The following is a 19,335-nucleotide window of genomic DNA, read 5'->3' on the forward strand; positions in this document are numbered from 1 at the left end:
CTGCAGTGATAACACCAGATCCCTAACCTGCTAGGCCACAAGGGAACTCCCCAGATTTTATTTTTAAAGAAATGTTCTGGTTTGGTCTGCTTTTCACTTATAGGGTTTAGGACTCTAGATTAAATTAACAAACATGGAGCAGGTCAAACGTACCCAGTCGCTCATCTCCCATTAAGAGGAATAACAACAACAAAAAATCACTCAGTTCTAAGTTATTTTAGGTTCAGTTATTTATAAAAGATGAGCACTTAGAGTTCATTTTCAAAGAGCCTTAGTCACTGAATCCTTATCCATTCTCCTTATCCAAGGAGGAAATTGCAATCTTAAGAGAAGAACCAATGAGGAGAGAACATTCCTACCTTTTGTCAAGGTGTCTGCAGTTGCGATCAACAGTCGAAAGCAACCCTCTGAGAATAGTATTCTGATTGCTAACCAGAGGTTCTTACCATATGAAGACTATGTTTAATTTCACATGGTAGGGGTCTAAGAATTACAACAGCTGCAAGAAATGCCGTGTTGGGGAATATTGTACATACAGCAGATATTTGAATTGGATACCCTTGTGATACCTTGAATACTAGCAACCCCCAAATATGCAGATGCAAACAAATACTGAATGTGGCTGTCCAGTTGGTTTTGGTGCCTTTTAAATGTCAATCAAAGAGAAAAAGAAAATTTCTCATTGTTAGAGAAGCAATTAAATAGAAATAAGAAGAAACGTTACCAACTAGTTTGTCAGATCAACTTAGATACTTAAAAAAAAAATTTGACACACACAAAATTTGACACCAGATGTATGAACTGTTTAGACTGAGAAAACGCAGTAATGTTCAATAATTGATGTGAAGTAACCACATGCACTACTTTTTACTTTTTAAACTTTGATAGTTTCAAGTGAACCGGAGCCATAATTGGCTAGTGCACTGGCTTGAATAAACATGCCCGTTAAAATTTCATTTCTTTAGCTCTGAAGATAGAGGTTGCAAAGGGCTACTAAAATAATCTTTTCTTATTTGGCAAGGTCTTATAATTACACTGACCAGTCATGACAAATTCATCGCAATTTCTACTTTTCCTTCTCTTGGCATTTTTTCCTGAAACCCAGCTTTAATGAAACCAGCTTTCTTTTGCCAAAACAGAGAAGACAGAAGATGTTCTCTTTCATTATTATTCAACAAACCTTTTATTGATGATCACACTGTGACAGGCACCATGGTGGGTTCTGAGGTCACAAAAGTAAGACACAAATCCTCAATTAGAACTCCAAAGGGGCTTATAATCTAGTAAGGAAAGGAAGTGTCGAGATAAAAATTACATTATAAGTTGGCAGCTGCTTTTCCAGAAATAGGACGTAAGCCCACAGGAGCAGAAAGGATTGTGGGATAAGCCCACAGGAGCACACTGCCTAGGAAAACGGAGACAGGCTTCACAGAGAGAGTGGCATTTGAGCAACATCTTGAGCTCGGTGAGGTTTTACAGAGGAATTAAGGGACGTGAATTCTTCTATATGTCTGTACATAGAGACCAGCAAAGGGCAAGGGCCTGGGATTCTGATCAAGCCTGCCACATGTCTAGGAAACGATGCTAGGGAAGAGGATGATAGGTGGGGCTCCTGGCGGCCCCATCTTCCCAAGTCTTTAGCCGTAAGGAATTGCCATTGTAGGCACCTCTTTTTGGCCTGAACCTAAAGCTCACAGAGCTGGCTGGGGTTCAGAATGTAGACTAACACAGCAAAGCGCACAAAATGGGATGTAGCAGCTCTCAGAGATCTAGAAAGGCAGATGTGGGGTGGGGGCTGTGGGCATGCAAGAATTTTCATTTCCAGTTGAGGAATTAGTATGTTGTCATCTAAACAACTGAGGAGACCAAGAGAGATTTTGCGTCAGGGATATGACATAATCGGCTTTGTTTTTCAAGAGTGGTGTGGGGAGTAAATTAGAAGGGGAAGAAACTAGTCTTCAGGAACCTAGTGAGGAAGCTGGTACATTAGTAATCTGAGTGGTGGGTTTTTGTTGTTTTTCTTTTGTTCTGTTTGGCTTTGTTTTGTGGCTCCACGGCAGGCAGAATTTCCTGGACCAGAGATGGAATCCACACCACAGCAGTGACAACACCAGATCCTTAAACCAATGAGTCACCAGGGAACTCCTTGGTGGTGATTTTTGCTCTATCATGAATTATGACCCAAAAATAGTTCCATACTTGTAATAATTTTGTCCTCAAAAATTTCTCACCCATGTAGCCCAAGAACGAATTCAGTGGGGTTGGGTTTTTTTGGTTTTTTGGTTTTTTGGTTTTTTTTTGGCTATTGTTTTATTAAAAAGTCTGCTGGCAGTTTAAAATCAGGACATTGATTTTCAGTCCATTCTAATCAGATTTTAAAGCTTCTACTCCTTTATCTGATGGCTCTTTAGAAAAAGAATCTAACATTGATTCCAAGATTCTTGGGCTTACCTTAACTATGCAATTTGGTTTGGTCTGCCTCCAGTAAACAAGGTGATTGCAAACAAATGCAAGTCACTGAGGTGTGTGTGTTGCCTCCTATCCTCCCAAGATCTTAGCTTCCACCCCTTGAAGTATGAAATGTCCTTAATACCATGAGCTGCAAGACAGTGAATAATCATCTAGGCGACAAGAATTCTCTCTCATTTTTTTAAACTGTGTCATGTGGGAGTTCCTGTCATGGCTCAGTGGTAAGGAACGCATGAGGATGTGTGTTCAACCCCTGGCCTCACTGAGTGGGTTAAGGATCCAGCATTGCCATGAGCTGTGGTGTAGGTTGCAGATGTGGCTCAGATCCCAAGTTGCTGTGGCTGTGGTGTAGGCCAGTGCTACAGCTCCGATTCCACCCCAAGCCTGGGAAATTCCATATGCTGAGGGCGTGGCCCTTAAAAGATAAAAAAAATAAAATTAAAATTAAAAATAAACTATCATTTTAGGAATAGTTGAAGACACTGGGAATGTTTGGTACAGAGAAAGTAAGCCTTAGCTGGAATACAATAGCCGTCTCAAGTGTTTGAAGACCTGTCATGTAGAAGATGGCTTCAATTAACTAGCTCTACAGGTCTGCAAGAGTTAAGACCCCATAGTGGAATTTAAATGGTGACAAGTTTTACTTTATCCTAAGGAAGACCTTCTAACCATTCCTGCAGTCTGAAGTCAGCAAGGGCTGTCTCAGCCGTAGACTTCTGCTTCCTTGTAGCTTTGCAAGGTTCTCTGCAATGGACTCGATCCTCCTTGGTCTGGTACCTCAGATACAAGTATTCCAGAAAGGAAACATTGGATTAGGTTGAAGTGACCATCTGAGATGTACTGATTTGAACGTTGAGACGAATGGACCGTTGCAGTAGCATTTAGAAAAATGGAGATTAAGTTCATGAAATGAAACAAGGATACAGTGCTGAGCTAGTAACAGCATCGTGAGTTTCATTTATGGAGTTGCTATGTGTCAAGCACTCTGCTGAGGACATAACAATGGATATCTTATTTAATCCTCCTAGAACCCTAGGAAGTATATATTGGAGTCATCTCCATTGTTCAGATGAGGGAACAGCCCAGAGAAGTAAAGATATTTAAGTGATCTGACCCTAGACATGTCTAGAAGGTTTCGGGTTTGGCTTCTCCCCCCACTTCAAGGAGGCTGTTGCCCCATGAACATCTGCCCACTAGGCACTAGCGTTTTCTCAGTTTCTCTGGTGGTAGTCAGGGAACCAAGTTCTTGGTGAAAAGGATGCTTAGCCCATGTGAATTTGTTGTGTTTGTTTTGTTTTGTTTTGTTTCCTATACCTTTAAGCTACATTTATTTAAATGCATGTCTAATTCTATACCCCAATTAACCCATTGAAGTTCTGAGATGATGCTATTAGGATAAATATGTATCTTTAAAGGAAGTCCCCTGATTTAGGTTACATTCTTGAAGATTGATTAGTTTATTAGATTTGGGGTTCAAGAGTTATACAAAGAAATTTCACTTGGTTCAAATTGTTTGAAGAAGCATAAATCAGACTGGGTTGAAATTGTTTTGTTTACCTCTCCCACTAAAATATAGGACCACTTTTCTATCTTTGGTGCACGGAAGGTATTCATATAAACTGATGGAATGAATGAATGCATGAGTGAATACACGAATGATTGAAATTTTAGCAGTATCTCAAAGAATCTCTGCCTTTTGCTTACAAGTTCAGCGGATGATTTGTAAGGTCTGCTACTTAATTTATTTCCTTTTTTAACTAGTTCCTGGATTTTTCTTACCACAGTCCTATTAGACTAAGGCTGTAGGTTTCGTACACGATATGGTCTAGTTTGCTTCAGTACAGATTATACTCATAACCCCAGCCAGCTGTGCCCTAGATGCAAGCTTTCGGTCCCACTGGAGAGCAGTGTGGCTTCGGATCTCTGCACAATGACCCCTGTCATAGGAGAGCAGGACAGTTGGCTTTAATGAGAAATTAGTAGACGCGGGTTCGAGTGCTAATAAAGAAGACATATTATTATTGGTAATATTAAGGAATTGCCAACAGAGCTGGGTTATTACTTTTCCGTAGAGTTCAGCATATTGAAAAGTGGTCTCAAAATATATTTCTGATATTTTTTAATTAATTATGCTATAGTCTGAACACATTCTGATTTTAACTGGGTAGGTTTGTTTACGTCAGCTGCTGAGAGTTTATGCCTAAGTGATTACTCACTTAGTGACACTGAAAAGGTATTTCCAATGTATCACCATTTTGAGTAGAGACAAAACCCTGGCATGAAAAAATTGTGTTTCCTGAAGGGTTAAGAAAATGCAAGCTGAAAATGAAAATCGTTGTTTCATCTACTTTATTCCCTATAGGACTTTTATATTTTTATTTTTGGTCTTTTTAGGGCCGCACCCTCGACATATGAAGGTTCCCAGGCTAGGGGTCAAATAGGACCTACGGCTGCCGGCCTACACCACAGTCACAGCATCATGGGATCTGACCCACATCTGCGACCTACACTACAGCTCATGGCAACACTAGATCCTTAACCCACTGAGCAAGTCCAGGGATTGAACCTGCATTCTCATGGATACTAGTTGGATTTGTTAACCACTGAGCCATGACAGGAACTCTCCCCATGGGATTTTTTTTTTTTTTTTAATCATAGTGGCACCTCCTGTGGGATTTTAAATTTCAGTCTTGAGTGACTTAAGCTCTCTGTTCAAGTGCTGTTTGTACCTGAGCAGTTACGAGTGACTCTGGTGCACATGACTTGGCACCTTTCATATTATCTTCTCCCAGGTTCAACACTGCTGAATGCCACGTCTGCCTTGCCAGTTACATTAGTAAACATTCTAGGAGATGCCCCAGAGAGTTCCTTTTAAGTTCAGTCTTGTCTTACTTCAAAATGAAGCTCTGGTTCCCCTGTACCTCTGCCTTTTTTCTGGTTTTCCCACATTTTCTAGTGGCATGGGGTTTTGTCTCAAAGATGGGTGATTATTTTTCTCCTCGAGAATGAAGGAGATGGTGTGGCTGATTCCATGCACTGATACTGAGTTGTGATTTTAAAAATTCCAAAATCATGCCGCTCAACAGATAGGAAGGAGATGTACAGAAACACTATAAATATCATCCAGAAGCTTGCTTCAGGCCATTAAGCCCAACCCCACTTTCTCCATTAGGCCTTTTGTAGGATGCTCTTGTATTGCCGCCGTCTTCAGAGTTTATGTGAATTAAGAGAATCTATTATTATAACGACACACGAGCTTTGGAAATTTAAAAGCACACACACTGTGGAAGCATGGCCTGACCCTTTTAACCAGAATTTGCATCCAAAACTCACCAAGCGTGAGACCCTAAAATCATCTGCAACCCTCTCATTAAATATTTAATCTGGTTTTCTTCCTTCTCTCTTAGTCTCACTCTGACTCAGCGTAAGGTCAGGATTCCTTGACTGGTCCTCACTTGACTTTAAGAATAACTCCGTGAGATGGCCAGAGGCCCTCTGAAATGGTCGTTTAATCCAACCACATAGATCACTGTGATTGGTTGCTCCGTGGCCTCAATTATGGTTGTGTTAATTATGCTCTTTGTCCTGCCTTCCTTTCTCTGTTTTTTTGAGAGGTTCCAGGGAGCAAGGCTGCAGTTCTTCAAGAACACACCTTGGCCAGGGTCCACCCAGTGTAGTGCTTATCACAGCACTCTATCTAGGAAGCTGTCGGGGCACGTCTTGCTGCTCCATGAGATTGTGGCCTCTGGAGGGCAGAAGCCATGACTTCCTCAGCTCTCAGTCCCTTTCCTTCCTCAAAGGTATATCACACACCTCCCGTGTGCCAGGCACCAGGGCAGGCCCTGGGGATACAAAGAGGATTACATGCAGTCCCTACTCTCAAAGAAACCCTCTGTTTAGGAAGAGAGAAAGAAATGTAATGAGCATAATAATAATGAGTGGCATCCGTTTACCATTGCCCGTGTGCCAGGTTTTGTGTTAAGCATTTAATGGACCATCCCAATAAAAACCCCGTGATGGAGAGACTTTGGGCAGCTCTGTTTCGCCATTGAGAAAACCCACAAAATTCTGTAACTTATGCACAGACAAGAGAGTCTGGAAAAAAGCATTCCCTTAATGAACCCCTGAATGATAGAGCCTATGCCATACAGCAGAAATCGACAGAACATTTGAAATCAACTACAATAAAAAACCTTAAAAAAAAAAAAAAAGATGTAGGCTGAGAAAGCATATCCAAGAACTAGAAGCATTTAGGGTCCTGGAAGCCAAAATATGAGATGATCTCAGGAAGGTAAAACGTGTTGCAATGGTGTCAAGAAGAATAAGAATTAATTCAGTGTTTCTGGGATCATAATAAGCAAATAGGTATTTGAAGGCAAGGATCTCGTAGCAGTTCTTCACTCATGTATGCCCTGTGCCTAGAACATGCCTGCACATCGGATATGCTCAATAAGTGTCTATGGAATGAATTAATGAGTGAATAATGTAGGGAGGAACTCAGATTGCCCAGGGTTAAGGTAAAAGTAGGATGTTAATAAATTTAGTCTACCGAGAGTATACAATGTAACACTTGAAAGGAGACTACATGGAGTCCAAAAGAAAAGGACTTTTTTACAACTAAAGAAATAGGACAAATGAGCATCTCATAGGAGGCAGTGGAGGAGAAGATGAAAAGGCCTAAGAGTCAGAGATAACTAATCATAAGGTTCTGGAGTAGCAGAAATGTATGGGAGATCCCACTGTGACACAACAGGATCAGCAGTGTCTAGATCGGCAGCGTCTTGGGAGTGCTGGGATGCAGGTTCAATCCCCGCAGCTTTGATCCCGGGCCTGGCAGAGTGGGTTAAGGATCTAGTATTGCTGCAGCTGCGGCTCAGATCTGATCCCTGGTCCGAGAACTCCGTGTGCCATAGGGCAGCAAAAAAAAAAAAAGAAAGTATGAAATCAAGAATAAAGATAAGATGAGTTATGGACTTATCTATGTTTGCCTCATGAAATAGAGCTTCTCTGCTTCCTGAGGGAGGGTAGAAAGACATGGTAGCCATGCCCTGTTATCTGCTTTTCTGACTTTGGTCCTCCCTTTGTTTCAAATCTGAAGATTTCCTTTTCTAGGTCTTAAGCTTGCATTTAAATTTGTTTTGTTACATTTTGTATAGAAATTCATTTTGCATGGAGTGTGGGGGGGGGGGGGGGCAGCAGGGGTATGTTCCCTATCAATTAAATCTTTCATATTGACCTGAAATTCACTTTATTTTTTTTAGTGCTACACCTGCAGCATATGGAGGTTCCCAGGCTAGGGGTCTGATCAGAGCTACAGCTGCCAGCCTACGCCACAGCCACAGCAATGCTAGATCCAAGCCACGTCTGCCACCTACACCACAGCTCATGGCAATGCCAGATTTTTAACCCACGGAGTGAGGCCAGGGATCGAACCCACAACCTCACGGTTCCTAGTCAGATTCATTTCCACTGTGCCACATCAGGAACTCCTGAAATTCACTTTTTAAATCAAAGCAAAAGGATATTATACTTAACAATCTGAATGGACTCAATTGAAGAACAAAGCACAGCAAAAAGGAAAGACAAGGAAGATAAGATGAGTTAACCTTGCAAAATAAAAGGCTTAGGGTTGGATACAGTCGGGAACTGAATCAAAAGGGGAAAGGGAAAAGAATGTGACGATCCAAAGAAACGTTTTATGTAATAAGGACTTTAGTTACAGCAAGATTACTAGAGTAGTGATAAGTGGATTTGAGCGGTACTGGAAATCAGAAAGTCCATCTTTCAGTAGCTCTCTTGTCAATACGTTGTATAAAATTTAGATTTTTACGGGTGTTTAAAATCATTTCTACCTAAAAATAAATAAATTATACAGCCTAGAAGTCATGATGAATGACTCTATTACAAAATCACAAGAGAAGAGAGGGTCTCATATCTTTCTTTAGGGGGCAAGGCAAAATGAGTTACCAGCAAGCTTTCCCTGAGCAGTAGCCTGTAGGATTGTACAAGGCCAGAGAAGGAAGAAGAGTCCAGGCAGAGGGGACGACGGCAGGGTGGGGGTCTTAAAAGCTGGAGCTGAGAGTGAGCAGTTTTAGGACCAGGATGAAGGATGTGGTTTGGGACTTGTGGAAGGTAAGCTAGATTGGTTTGACAGGGGACATTATGGGTGATTGAGAAATTTGAACTCTTTCTTAAAAATGGATAGCAAGCATGTGATGGGTTTTAATCAGAGGAAGGATAAAATTAAATCTTTACCATTTAAAAAAATTCTAATGACTTTCAGATAAACGGATCAGCCAAAATAGATAAGGTTGGTGGCTTCTGGAGAAACAGCAAATATTGGATGAGCATGAGTAACACTGTTGTCCTAGAAGTGATATAAATTCATTATAACCTCTTTAAAAAATCTCCCTGTATGAGTGGTCTTGAAAATGTCAGTACTTTTATCCTAGTAATTTCATGTAGAGGAATTGATATTGCGGGAAAACTAGATGCAAGATAGGCCTTTAGAACAGCATTCGTGATGCTAGTTCAGAGTGCTTCAGATATATGGGTGAGGGAGTTCCCTGGTGGTCTAGTGGTTAGGATTCAGAGCTTTCACCTCTGCAGTCCAGGTTCAGTCCCTGGTCTGGGAACTGAGATCCTACATAAAGCTGCTGCATGCCACAGCCCTAAAAGAAAGCAAGCAAAAACAAAAACAAAAAAACCATGTTGGTGAAACTGAATAAGTAATCAAATGATTGGTTTCCAATGTTTCCACTGTTTTTCACCAAAGAGAAGAATGGTTAATATACATTCACTGGGTAGTTGTAATAAATCCATTAATAATGTTCTGAAAATTATATTAAGTATATGGAAAAATTATGATACCTGAAAAAAAAAACAGAATAGAAAAAAATACTTAATTACTTTAGCATGATTACAACTCAGAACTATGTTTAAACAAACCTTAAGGACATGCATCCATCAAATTATGATGGTGGGAGGTTTGTCCTTCTGTTCTTTTTCCAGTTTTCTTAAGTGTACTGAATTCATTTTTATAATGGACAAAGGTGGAAACTTTGGGACTATTCATTTGGGACTTATGTTTGAGTTTCCTGAAACATCAAAGTGATGGTAAATAGTAAATAATTAGAAATCCACCTAGTATTCAACTCGGGGTTTACACATTGGAGACACTTAATAAACGTCAAGGGGAAGTTCTAACCATTTTCCTTCCCCTTGGGTCAGAGTCCTAGAATCCTGTCATAATGCATTAGAAGTTTTACAGTCATGTAAACTTACATAGGCGCACATAGTGAGGGGAAAAAACAGCAATAACAACCACCTCTTCCCTTTTCCAAATCCACACCTGAAGCGTTGAGAGGACTCTTCTTCTCTGTGCAAGAGTAATTGTAATCAGCCAGTCTCAAATAACAGAAAATACTTTATTTCAAACATATATCATTTCATAAAGTTATTTTTTTTTCTCTTGTACAAAGGGAGCATTGATTACTTTCCCTGAGACCTGTATCATTTTTCTTACCTAGCAGCTCTTGGCCAAGGGTCAAGGGTCTGCTCTCCCTGTGTTCAAATTTTTAATGAAAGAGAATCCAGAGGCATATTTAACCTATGGAATTCTGATGGAGATTTAATAACCCAGATGTTTTCTTCTTTTGGCCGCACCCACGGCATGTGGAAGTTCCCAGGTCAGGGATCGAACCTGCGCCACAGCACCCAACCCAATCATAGTGGGTTGCAGTGATAATGCCGAATCCTTAACCCACTGTGCCACAGGAGAAGGCCCAGATATTTTTGAATGAAAGCATTTTGGTTCATTAGTTGAGTATGTCTTCATGCTGTGTGCCAAAGCAAACAGATTTTGGTTTAAGATGGCTTCTTTTGGGGTTCAGAGTCATATTTAGAAGAAAAGATTGTTTTTCACTGTTCGTATATTAAATTGGAGACAAGCTTAAGATGGAGGTGGGGGGGGGGGTAACACGGGGGTGACCTTTTCACTGTTTCTGTATCAGGAGGACAGAGACCAAGCCCCCAGCACTCAGTCTAGAACGTGATGTTGGCCAGCCCAAGTGTTTGTGGAATGAAAGGGTATGCGAATTCGTTCTTCCCACTTTAGTCACATGGTCTGTCTCATGTTTCAGAGCACAGCCCAATTCTTTAACAGTCTTTGCAGGCAAAAGGAGTGGTGGCAGGAGAACATGGTTGATGTCGAGGTGACTGACTTGACCGTGGAGGGTTTGGACTGTCATTCAAAGCAAAGAAATAGGCAGCAACTTGGTGATGTGCCATGAGGGTAGCCTGTGGGTCTACCTACCTGAAAATAACTCTCTACCAATTTTTCCTAAAATTTAAAGTTCTTACTGGAGTCTGGCCCCTTAAGGGCCTCATTCATGACTTGTATGTATCTTATCTCATTGGTTTGAGGAATTATGCATTTCCTAGTAGCTCTTTGATTAATTCATTCAGTATCACTAGTAGTAGGACCCCCGTGAAAATGGAACATATTTCAGTTCATTGAATGTATAGGACAAGGGTGTATGGACACAAGAAGGGCTCAGGGCTGTGACACAGTGCTTGCAGCCCTTCTAAATCAGGGGTCACTTGGACAAATCTAAAGGCCAGGGCAGTGGGGAGGGGGGGGCATCAAATTCAAATCAGCCAGTATCTACCAAGCACTTCCTTCATGGAAGTCAATGGAATAAGTGTCCATAGAGACCAAATGAAGGAAAAATATCACAGGGCCTTTTCACTAAAGGGAGTTACCATTACAGTGTCTGGGAAAGAATTGAATAAATATACATTGATGGGATGTTTGCTGTGTATTAGGTGCCCTTCCCAGTGCTATGGAAGTGTCATCTGATTAATGCTCTTATCGACCCTATGACATGGGTACAATGACTAGTCCTTTTACAGATCTGGAAACTGAGACACAAGGGAATCCAAAGCCTTTGACAAAGCCCCAGCATTTTGACTCCAGAGTCCTTGCTTTTAAGCCTAATTTTATACTGCCTTCCAGATGAAATTTGTGTGTGTGTGTATCTTTTTAGGGCCACTCCCATGGCATATGGAGGTTCCCAGGCTAGGGGTCCAATCGGAGCTGTAGCTGCTGGCCTACATCACAGCCACAGCAATACCAGATCCAAGCCGAGTCTGTGACCTCCACCACAGCTCATGGCAACGCTAGATTCTCAACCCATTGAGCAAGGCAAGGGATCGAACCTGCGTCCTCATGGATACTGGTCAGATTCGTTTCCACTGAGCCACAATGTGAACTCCAATCACAATGGGAACTCCCTTTAAAAAAAAAAAAAAAAAAAATTTCAGGGCCTCTGGGGAAAGGGGAAAGAAAAATGTGAGAGTAGGTTCAACAGAGCACAATATGTCTGTTATGCCAGGTTTCATCTCCCTCATTCCCTGAAATCTTATAAAATATGAAATATACAAAGAGTCATTTTGCTTGTTGTAAGATTTTTGATTTGGATATAGCTTGGAAGACCCTTATTACCCCAAGCCTAAGTGTTCGGTCTGATCCTAAATATTCTTGGCTTGGGGTTAATTGGACCTAAGGGAATTTTTCAGTTGTTGTTTTTGTTCTAAAATTTTAGCCAAGACATATTTTCTTTTTGGACTTGCTACCTGAAATGTGGGCAGCTGAGTAGAGTTACTTGGTGGCCTTTGATCCCATTAGAGAGTTCTGAATGGGTTTCTCAGATCTTTGAATGAAATATGATATTAAAATAACACCAAGCTGAAGTCATAGGAGATTGCCATGTAATGTATATAGCCAGAATAATTAAGATTTAGGGAAAATAAAATGTTTCATTTGGTTTCATCTCCTCACTTATGACTTTGCTTTCACTCTTCAGTGATTCTTTTTTTGTATTTTATTTTTTTGCTTTTGAGGGCCACACCCATGGCATATGGAGGTTTCCAGGCTAGGGGTCCAATCAGAACTGTAGCTGCTGGGCCATCGGCCTATGCCAGAGCCACAGCAACACAGGATCTGAGCCGCGTCTGCAACCTACACCACAGCTCACAGCAACACCAGATCCTTAACCCACTGAGCGAGGCCAGGGATCAAACCCGCATCCTCATGGATCCTAGTCGGGCTCGCTTACTGCTGAGCCACAATGAGAACTCTGTCACTCTTCAATGATTCTTAACCCACCTTTTCATGTAGCAGAGACACAGCAAACATAAAATCTCTAATTCCAATGTAGGGATTTTTAAAGCGCTCAGCACGTGATAGACAGCAGCACCCTTTATCACGAGAAAATCCAGTGACAAATGCTGCTAACAAATTTGAATTTCTCCAAGTTCAGGCCCTGCTCTGATGTCATCTTTTCATATTCTTTTATCTTCACCAATTTTTGCTTTATCATATTTGGCTGTTTTAAGGAGGGCTAACCCAATGACCTTGTGATTGCAGATGGATTGTGTTTCATCTGAGTCATATTATTTTACTAAGGGTAATCTCTGGCCTTTGCTTTCTGTTCTCTCACCAGTGGCCAGCCGTAGTAACTCCTTGAGTTATGGCAGAATCAACAGTATTTCAGCTGTTGATTGTGGGATTCATTTAGCCAGTGTTGATTGGAAGCTTCCTATGTACCCAGGAGGACCTGTACTCATGTCTCCTTAAATCCTATCCCCTTGGCACCTCACTTGCCTCACCTGAGTTCTGGCCTTGTGCCCAAGCACCTTACAGGACATCGGGGTCGCAGAGCTGATAAAGATGTGGCCCTTACATCAAGTACCGACAGTCCAGTGAGAGGCACATAAATGAACCCTGCATGTTGTTGTTATTGTCTCAAATTATAGTTTAAGCCATGCTACACAATCTTTCCAGTTTCTGTAGCTGACTAATGAACTCAAAACGGCAGTGCAGAGGAGGAAGCAATGTGGATGTATGATTTCCTTTAAAGTAGCCTACAGATTTTGCTGAAAAAAAAAAAATGTTCAAATACTCCTCTATAAAACCCTCAGAATCTGGGGTTCCCGTCGTGGCTCAGTGGTTAACGAATTTGACTAGGAACCATGAGGTTGAAGGTTCGATCCCTGGCCTTGTTCAGTGGGTTGGGGATCCAGCGTTGCTGTGAGCTGTGGTGTGGGTCACAGACGCAGCTCGGATCCCTCATTGCTGTGGCTCTGGCGTAGGCCGGTGGCTACAGCACCAATTAGACCCCTAGCCTGGGAATCTCCATATGCTGTGGGAGCGGCCTTAGAAAAGGCAAAAAGTATAAAAAAAAAAAAAAAAAACCTCAGAATTAGCCTAGGAAAGAATATCTTAAATACTGTCATTTACCAACTGAGTGGAAGAGTAAAATACTCTTTTTGTCTTTTTATTCTGAAAAATAACAGTAATAAATGCAGGCCTTACCAACTCACTACTTTGAAAGTGTTTTCTTAAAGTGGTAGCCCGTCAAAGAGAAAGACAAGTATCACTTCTATGTGGAATCTAAAAAAATGATACAAATGAATTTATTTGCAAAACAGACTCACAGACGTAGAAAACAAATGTTTGGTTACCAAAGGGGAACGGGAGGGAGGATAAATTGGGAGTTTGGGATTAGCAGACACAAACTACTATATATAAAATAAACAACAAAATCCTACTGTATAGCACAGGAAACTTTATCCACTATTTTGTAATACACTATAATGGAGAAGAATCTGAAAAAGAATAAATACACACACACACACACACACACACACACACATTGTGTGTGTGTATGCACATATATCACTGAATCACTTCGCTATATGCCAGAAACTAACACAACATCATAAACCAGTTGTACTCCAATTAAAAAAAACCTTTGTAGTCAGTCAAATAGATATTTCAGAAAGGGAGAATTAATTTCCCTTTGGGTTTCTAACTTAGCTTTTTGGGATTCACACTGCAAAATTTCCCAGTGATGATACTGGGAGGGGAAACCAGATGCTGGAATTCATCTTTTAATGGCTTAAGTTCTGCAACTCATCTTCTAAGCAAGCACAATGCTTCCCCATGCTTACTTTATCTCTCTCGTTTTTTAAAAATTTATTTTAGTTTTTAGCCATGCCAGTGGCATATGAAAGTTTCTGGGCCAGGGATCGAACCCACACCACAACAGGGACCTGAGCCACTGCAATGATAACCAGATCCTTAACCCACTGTGCCACAAGGGAACTCCTCTCCCTCTTGATAAAGTCTGAGTTGGATGGTGGGAGAGCCATTCACACTGTTGACTTATTTGCTTCTGTTCAGCCTGTGGTGACCGTCAGTACACAAATCTATATTTGGAAAAGGCCATTTGGTTGAAGATGTTTATTCTATCAGGGCGCTGCTGGCCTTCCATTGTGTCAAGCACATTCTTCTATTTTGTTAGTGGGGTTTTTAGGATGTAAATAATCTAGAAACAAATTTCTGTGGCATTTCTTTAATATTCTTCCTTTATTTCTTCTTGTTTCAGAGCAAAGAGATTGCGTTCCAACTTCATGAGGATCTAATGAAGGTTCTTAACGAGCTCTATACGGTAAGTACGTAATCTTTCTTTTGCAAAAATCTTTGATTTAGAATTGGGGCTTGCAGAAACACTGCTCTCATTAGAACTCATTCCAAGCCGTGGTGTGGCTGAATGCATGACTGGTTGAAATGTGGAACCGAGTGGATAGGTACATACTACTACATTCTTTGGCCTCTCTCTCCCAATTCAGGGAGCCTGTATTCAAGTAAATATGTATATGCAGTCAGAACATTTTAAGAAACTGAAGCATAGATGTCCCCAAAAGAATGTTTTTAACTGGTTGGATTATAGCTGATCTGTATATATATGCACCTCCAGAATATTTGAGGGGGTATCCATTTTTCCTTCTTGGCAATAATTTGCTTTTCAAAATTTAAATTTTATTCAGGTTAAAACATATAATCAGAAGAAATTAAACAATTGAAAAAACAAAATTAATGAGGTTGCAAGTTGGAATTAGTCACATGCCTATGTAAATTCTGTTTTATGTTTAATGATTTTTCTCTCTCTCTTTTTTTTTTTTTTTGCTTTTTAGGGCCGCATGTGTGGCATATGGAAGCTCTCAGTCTAGGGGTCGAATCAGAGCTGCACCTGCTGACCTACGCCACAGCCACAGCAAGGCAGGATCCAAGCTGAGCCTGCGACCTACACCACAGCTCACGGCAACGCCGGATCCTTAACCCAGTGAGCGAGGCCAGGGATTGAACCAGCATCTTCATGAATACTAGTTTGGTTCATTAGCACTCAGCCACAACAGGAACCCCCTGTTTAATGATCATATTATTAAACACAAGTTCCTTTTGGAGGAATTTGATGAGTTTTTATTTTATAAGAGAACAACATAATGAAAATTAAGTAACATTAGTTTGCTATCACTATAGATATTTGTGAATTATTTTGCAGGCAAATTAAACCTGAAACTTATTATTAAAATACGTTTTTTGATTTATGTATTCATTTGTTTCTAAAAAGCATGTGTGTAAAATGCAGTTTTCTGAATTAAATTGCTTTTAATGCTCCATTGGTACTTGCTAATTGAAATAACATATAATTTTAAATTTTATAAAATGAAGGATATTCTTATAAAATTCACTTTCCAATTTTTGTCTACATGTGTGGTAAATTTGTATTTTTTATATAGCATGTTTGCAACACCAGTACTTTGAATTGAATTTATGCTTCCTCAGTATTAGTTCCTCTTTCAGAAACTTATTAACTTTATATGCAAAAGCTTCCCACTATAAGATTATATCCATATAAAAATACCTAATGAAGGTGAGTTTTTGATGATAGAGGCTATTTATTAGCCTATGCTTTGTATAATTTGTTTATTTTTGATAACCTAAGGTATTTCTAGAAACCCTGAATTTAGAATTTAAAAGTTAAATGAGCATTGTGCCTCTTAGCCTTCCAAAGAAAGAAATTCTGTGCCTTCTGCACCTTCATCCATTGCACTATTTTTGCTTTTTTGGGCTACATCCATGGCATATGGAAATTCCCAGGCTAGAGGTCCAATCAGAGCTACAGCTGCCAGCCTATGCCACAACCACAGCAACACAGGATCCAAGCTGCATCTGCAACCTACACCACAGCTCACGCAACACTGGATCCTTAACCCATTAAGCGAGGCCAGGGATCAAACCGGTGACCTCATGGTTTGAGGATTTGTTTCCACTGCGCCATGACGGGAACTCCCATTGTACTATTTTAAGATGAGGGCTTCATGGAGTTCCCGTCATGGCTCAGTGGTTAACGAATCTGACTAGGAACCATGAGGTTGTGGGTTCTATCCCTGGCCTTGCTCAGTGGGTTAAGGATCCGGCGTTGCCGTGAGCTGTGGTGTAGGTTTCAGACACAGGTCGGATCCCACATTGCTGTGGCTCTGGTGTAGGCCAGTGGCTACAGCTCTGATTCGACCCCTAGCCTGGGAACCTCCATATGCCACAGGAGCGGCCCAAGAAATGGCAAAAAAAGACAAAAAAAAAAGATGAGGGCTTCATGGCACTTTCTTTGTGGTTCCATTTGCTTGTGCTTTGTTTTACCTAGAAATATATTATCAATCTCTAATACTTGGGAAAAAAAATCTGCTGGTTGTCCCAGACACAAGCCAGTTGCTTGTGGTCTGGAAGTAGCAGTACTAGTCAGAGCAACAGATAAACCTGACTATCAAATACAAGAAAAGTCGGTAGAAGGTCACGAAAATTTTATCTCAGTGAGGAATGTGTCTAGAGAAATTTCTCCTGGACTCAGCCTATTAATTGGGATTAGACATCTAGGAGCCTCTGTAGTTGCATCAAGTAAGTTGATACCTCTTCAGAACTCTCAACATTATCAGTTTGAAAGCCTGAAGAAGCCAGATTCTAGAAAAGACCACCAGAGTTGGAATAGCCCTATCAGTCATTTAATCTCTCAGAATCAGTTGAGGAGACCGGCAGTGTGGGTTTCTTAGGTAGCCTGGAAGTTCCCATCATGGAACAATGGAAATGAATCCAACTAGGAACCATGAGGTTGCAGGTTCAATCCCTGGCCTCGCTCAGTGGGTTAAGGATCCAGTGTTGTGTGAGCTGTGGTGTAGGTCGCAGATGCAGCTTAGATCCTGAGTTGCTGTGGTTGTGGCATAAGCCGGCAGCTGTAGCTCCAGTTGAACCCCTAGGCTGGAAACTTCCATATGCCACAGGTGCGGCCCTAAAAAGCAAAAAAAAAAAGAAAGAAAGAAAGAAAAGAAAGGAAGAAAGAAAAAGAAAAGGCAGTTTGTAGATCATTTTGAGGCTCTTGGGAAAAAATTTACTTTAGCATGCTCATTCGAGGTCAAAGGTCATGTTCTGTGGGGAAAGACCCTCATATTACACACATGCAAACTTTAAAAATGATGTTTGGTCTTTTTTGCACTTGAAATTTTGATACATAAATTCTGTCTTGTTCAAATGAAAGCAGAATTCTCCTGTGGTGTAGTGTGTGAAGGATGCAGCACTGTCACTGGTGTGGCGTAAGTTTGATCCCTGGCCCATAGGCATGGCCAAGAAAAAGGAAAGACAGACAGAAATCTGTCCATAGACATACCCAGTTTACATTTAGAAGGAAAGAAAAGCTGAGGAGTATTTGAACAGGGGACCAGGGGTCAGGGGAATGTGGTTTAGGTTCTTTATTTAACCATTGACTGGTCATTGACAGATTTCCTTTTTCTTTGCATTGCGCAAAGAATTTTGTATAGCTGATGATGTAATAATGATTGTTGAAGTAACATGCATAAAATGTGTAGCCTCAGGGGACGGAGGATGCTATGTAATTGCTTTGCAAGCAACTATTCACTCCTCCCTTTCTCGCAACCCTTGATACTACTTGGGAGTTGAAGAGAACACTTTTAATGCTACTGAACTTCTTTACACCAGTGCAACGCTTTATATTAAATGACAGTCAACCTTTGTGGCAGGCATTAGCCTTATGTGTGGGCTTCCCTGCTCCAAAATAGCTCTTATACAAGTCTGTTGATGATTCCAAGCATTTTATCAGAAGGTTGCCTGAAATAAAATACAAATGCCCAGAAGAATAGAAAGAGGGAGCTCTCTCTTGTGACTCAGCGGTAAGAAACCCGACTAATGTCCATAAGGATGCAGTTTTGATCCCTGGCCTCACTCATGGGTTAAGGATCTGGCATTGCCATGAGCTGTGGTGTAGATTGCAGACATGGTTTGGATCTGGCATGTCTGCTGGGGAACCATAGGCCAGCAGCTGTAGCTCCAATCGGATCCCTAGCCTAGAAACTTCCATATGCCTTGGATGCGGCCCTAAAAAGAAAAAAAAAAAGAAGAAGAAGAATAGAAAGAGATGCCTTGTGATCCTTTATACCTTAAAGTGAACCGAGTGTTATCAGATCCTTTGAGAGCAGATTGTATCCATGGGGCATGAAGGCCTGGACTTCTGAGCAGGAGAGAAGATGGTAGCATCTGAGTGCCATCTGGAAGGAAAAGAAAGGCTTTGAAGACATGCATCCCCTCTTCTGTATTTCTACCTCAACTTTGCCTTTATGTTTAGAACCTCAAAAATGCTTTGGACCCTCCATTTGAATTCTTCAACTATCACAAGGGCCAACCACAGCAGTTAGGGTTTAGTTAGTCCTTGGGTAACAGAGGTACTCAGAAAAATGGCATAAAGAAGATAGAAGTTTATCATCTCTCTCAAATAAAAGAAGTTCAGAGGTTGACAACCCAGGACTGGTATGGAGGTTACATAAAGCCATCAAAGAATCAGGCCTCTCCTAATACACTGTTCAGAGAAACCTAATTGTATCTTTGTCCTTCTAATTCGGGATAGTTGCTGGAGCTCCAGCCAGTACATCTGTATTCCTGAGATGAAGAAAGGA

General features: G+C 40.9%; 1 protein-coding gene across 1 annotated transcript in view; it reads left to right on the forward strand.

The window, feature by feature from the left end:
- The window catches only part of SRGAP1 (SLIT-ROBO Rho GTPase activating protein 1), a 305,344-nt gene that overhangs the window by 169,900 nt on the left and 116,109 nt on the right, over positions 1-19,335 (forward strand). The window contains exon 4 of the mRNA XM_047787114.1: positions 14,922-14,984. Coding sequence (XP_047643070.1) covers positions 14,922-14,984 — 63 coding nt within the window. The remainder of the gene's footprint in view (positions 1-14,921; positions 14,985-19,335) is intronic.

The sequence above is a fragment of the Phacochoerus africanus genome, chromosome 7, assembly GCF_016906955.1.
Source record: "Phacochoerus africanus isolate WHEZ1 chromosome 7, ROS_Pafr_v1, whole genome shotgun sequence".
NCBI lineage: Eukaryota > Metazoa > Chordata > Mammalia > Artiodactyla > Suidae > Phacochoerus > Phacochoerus africanus.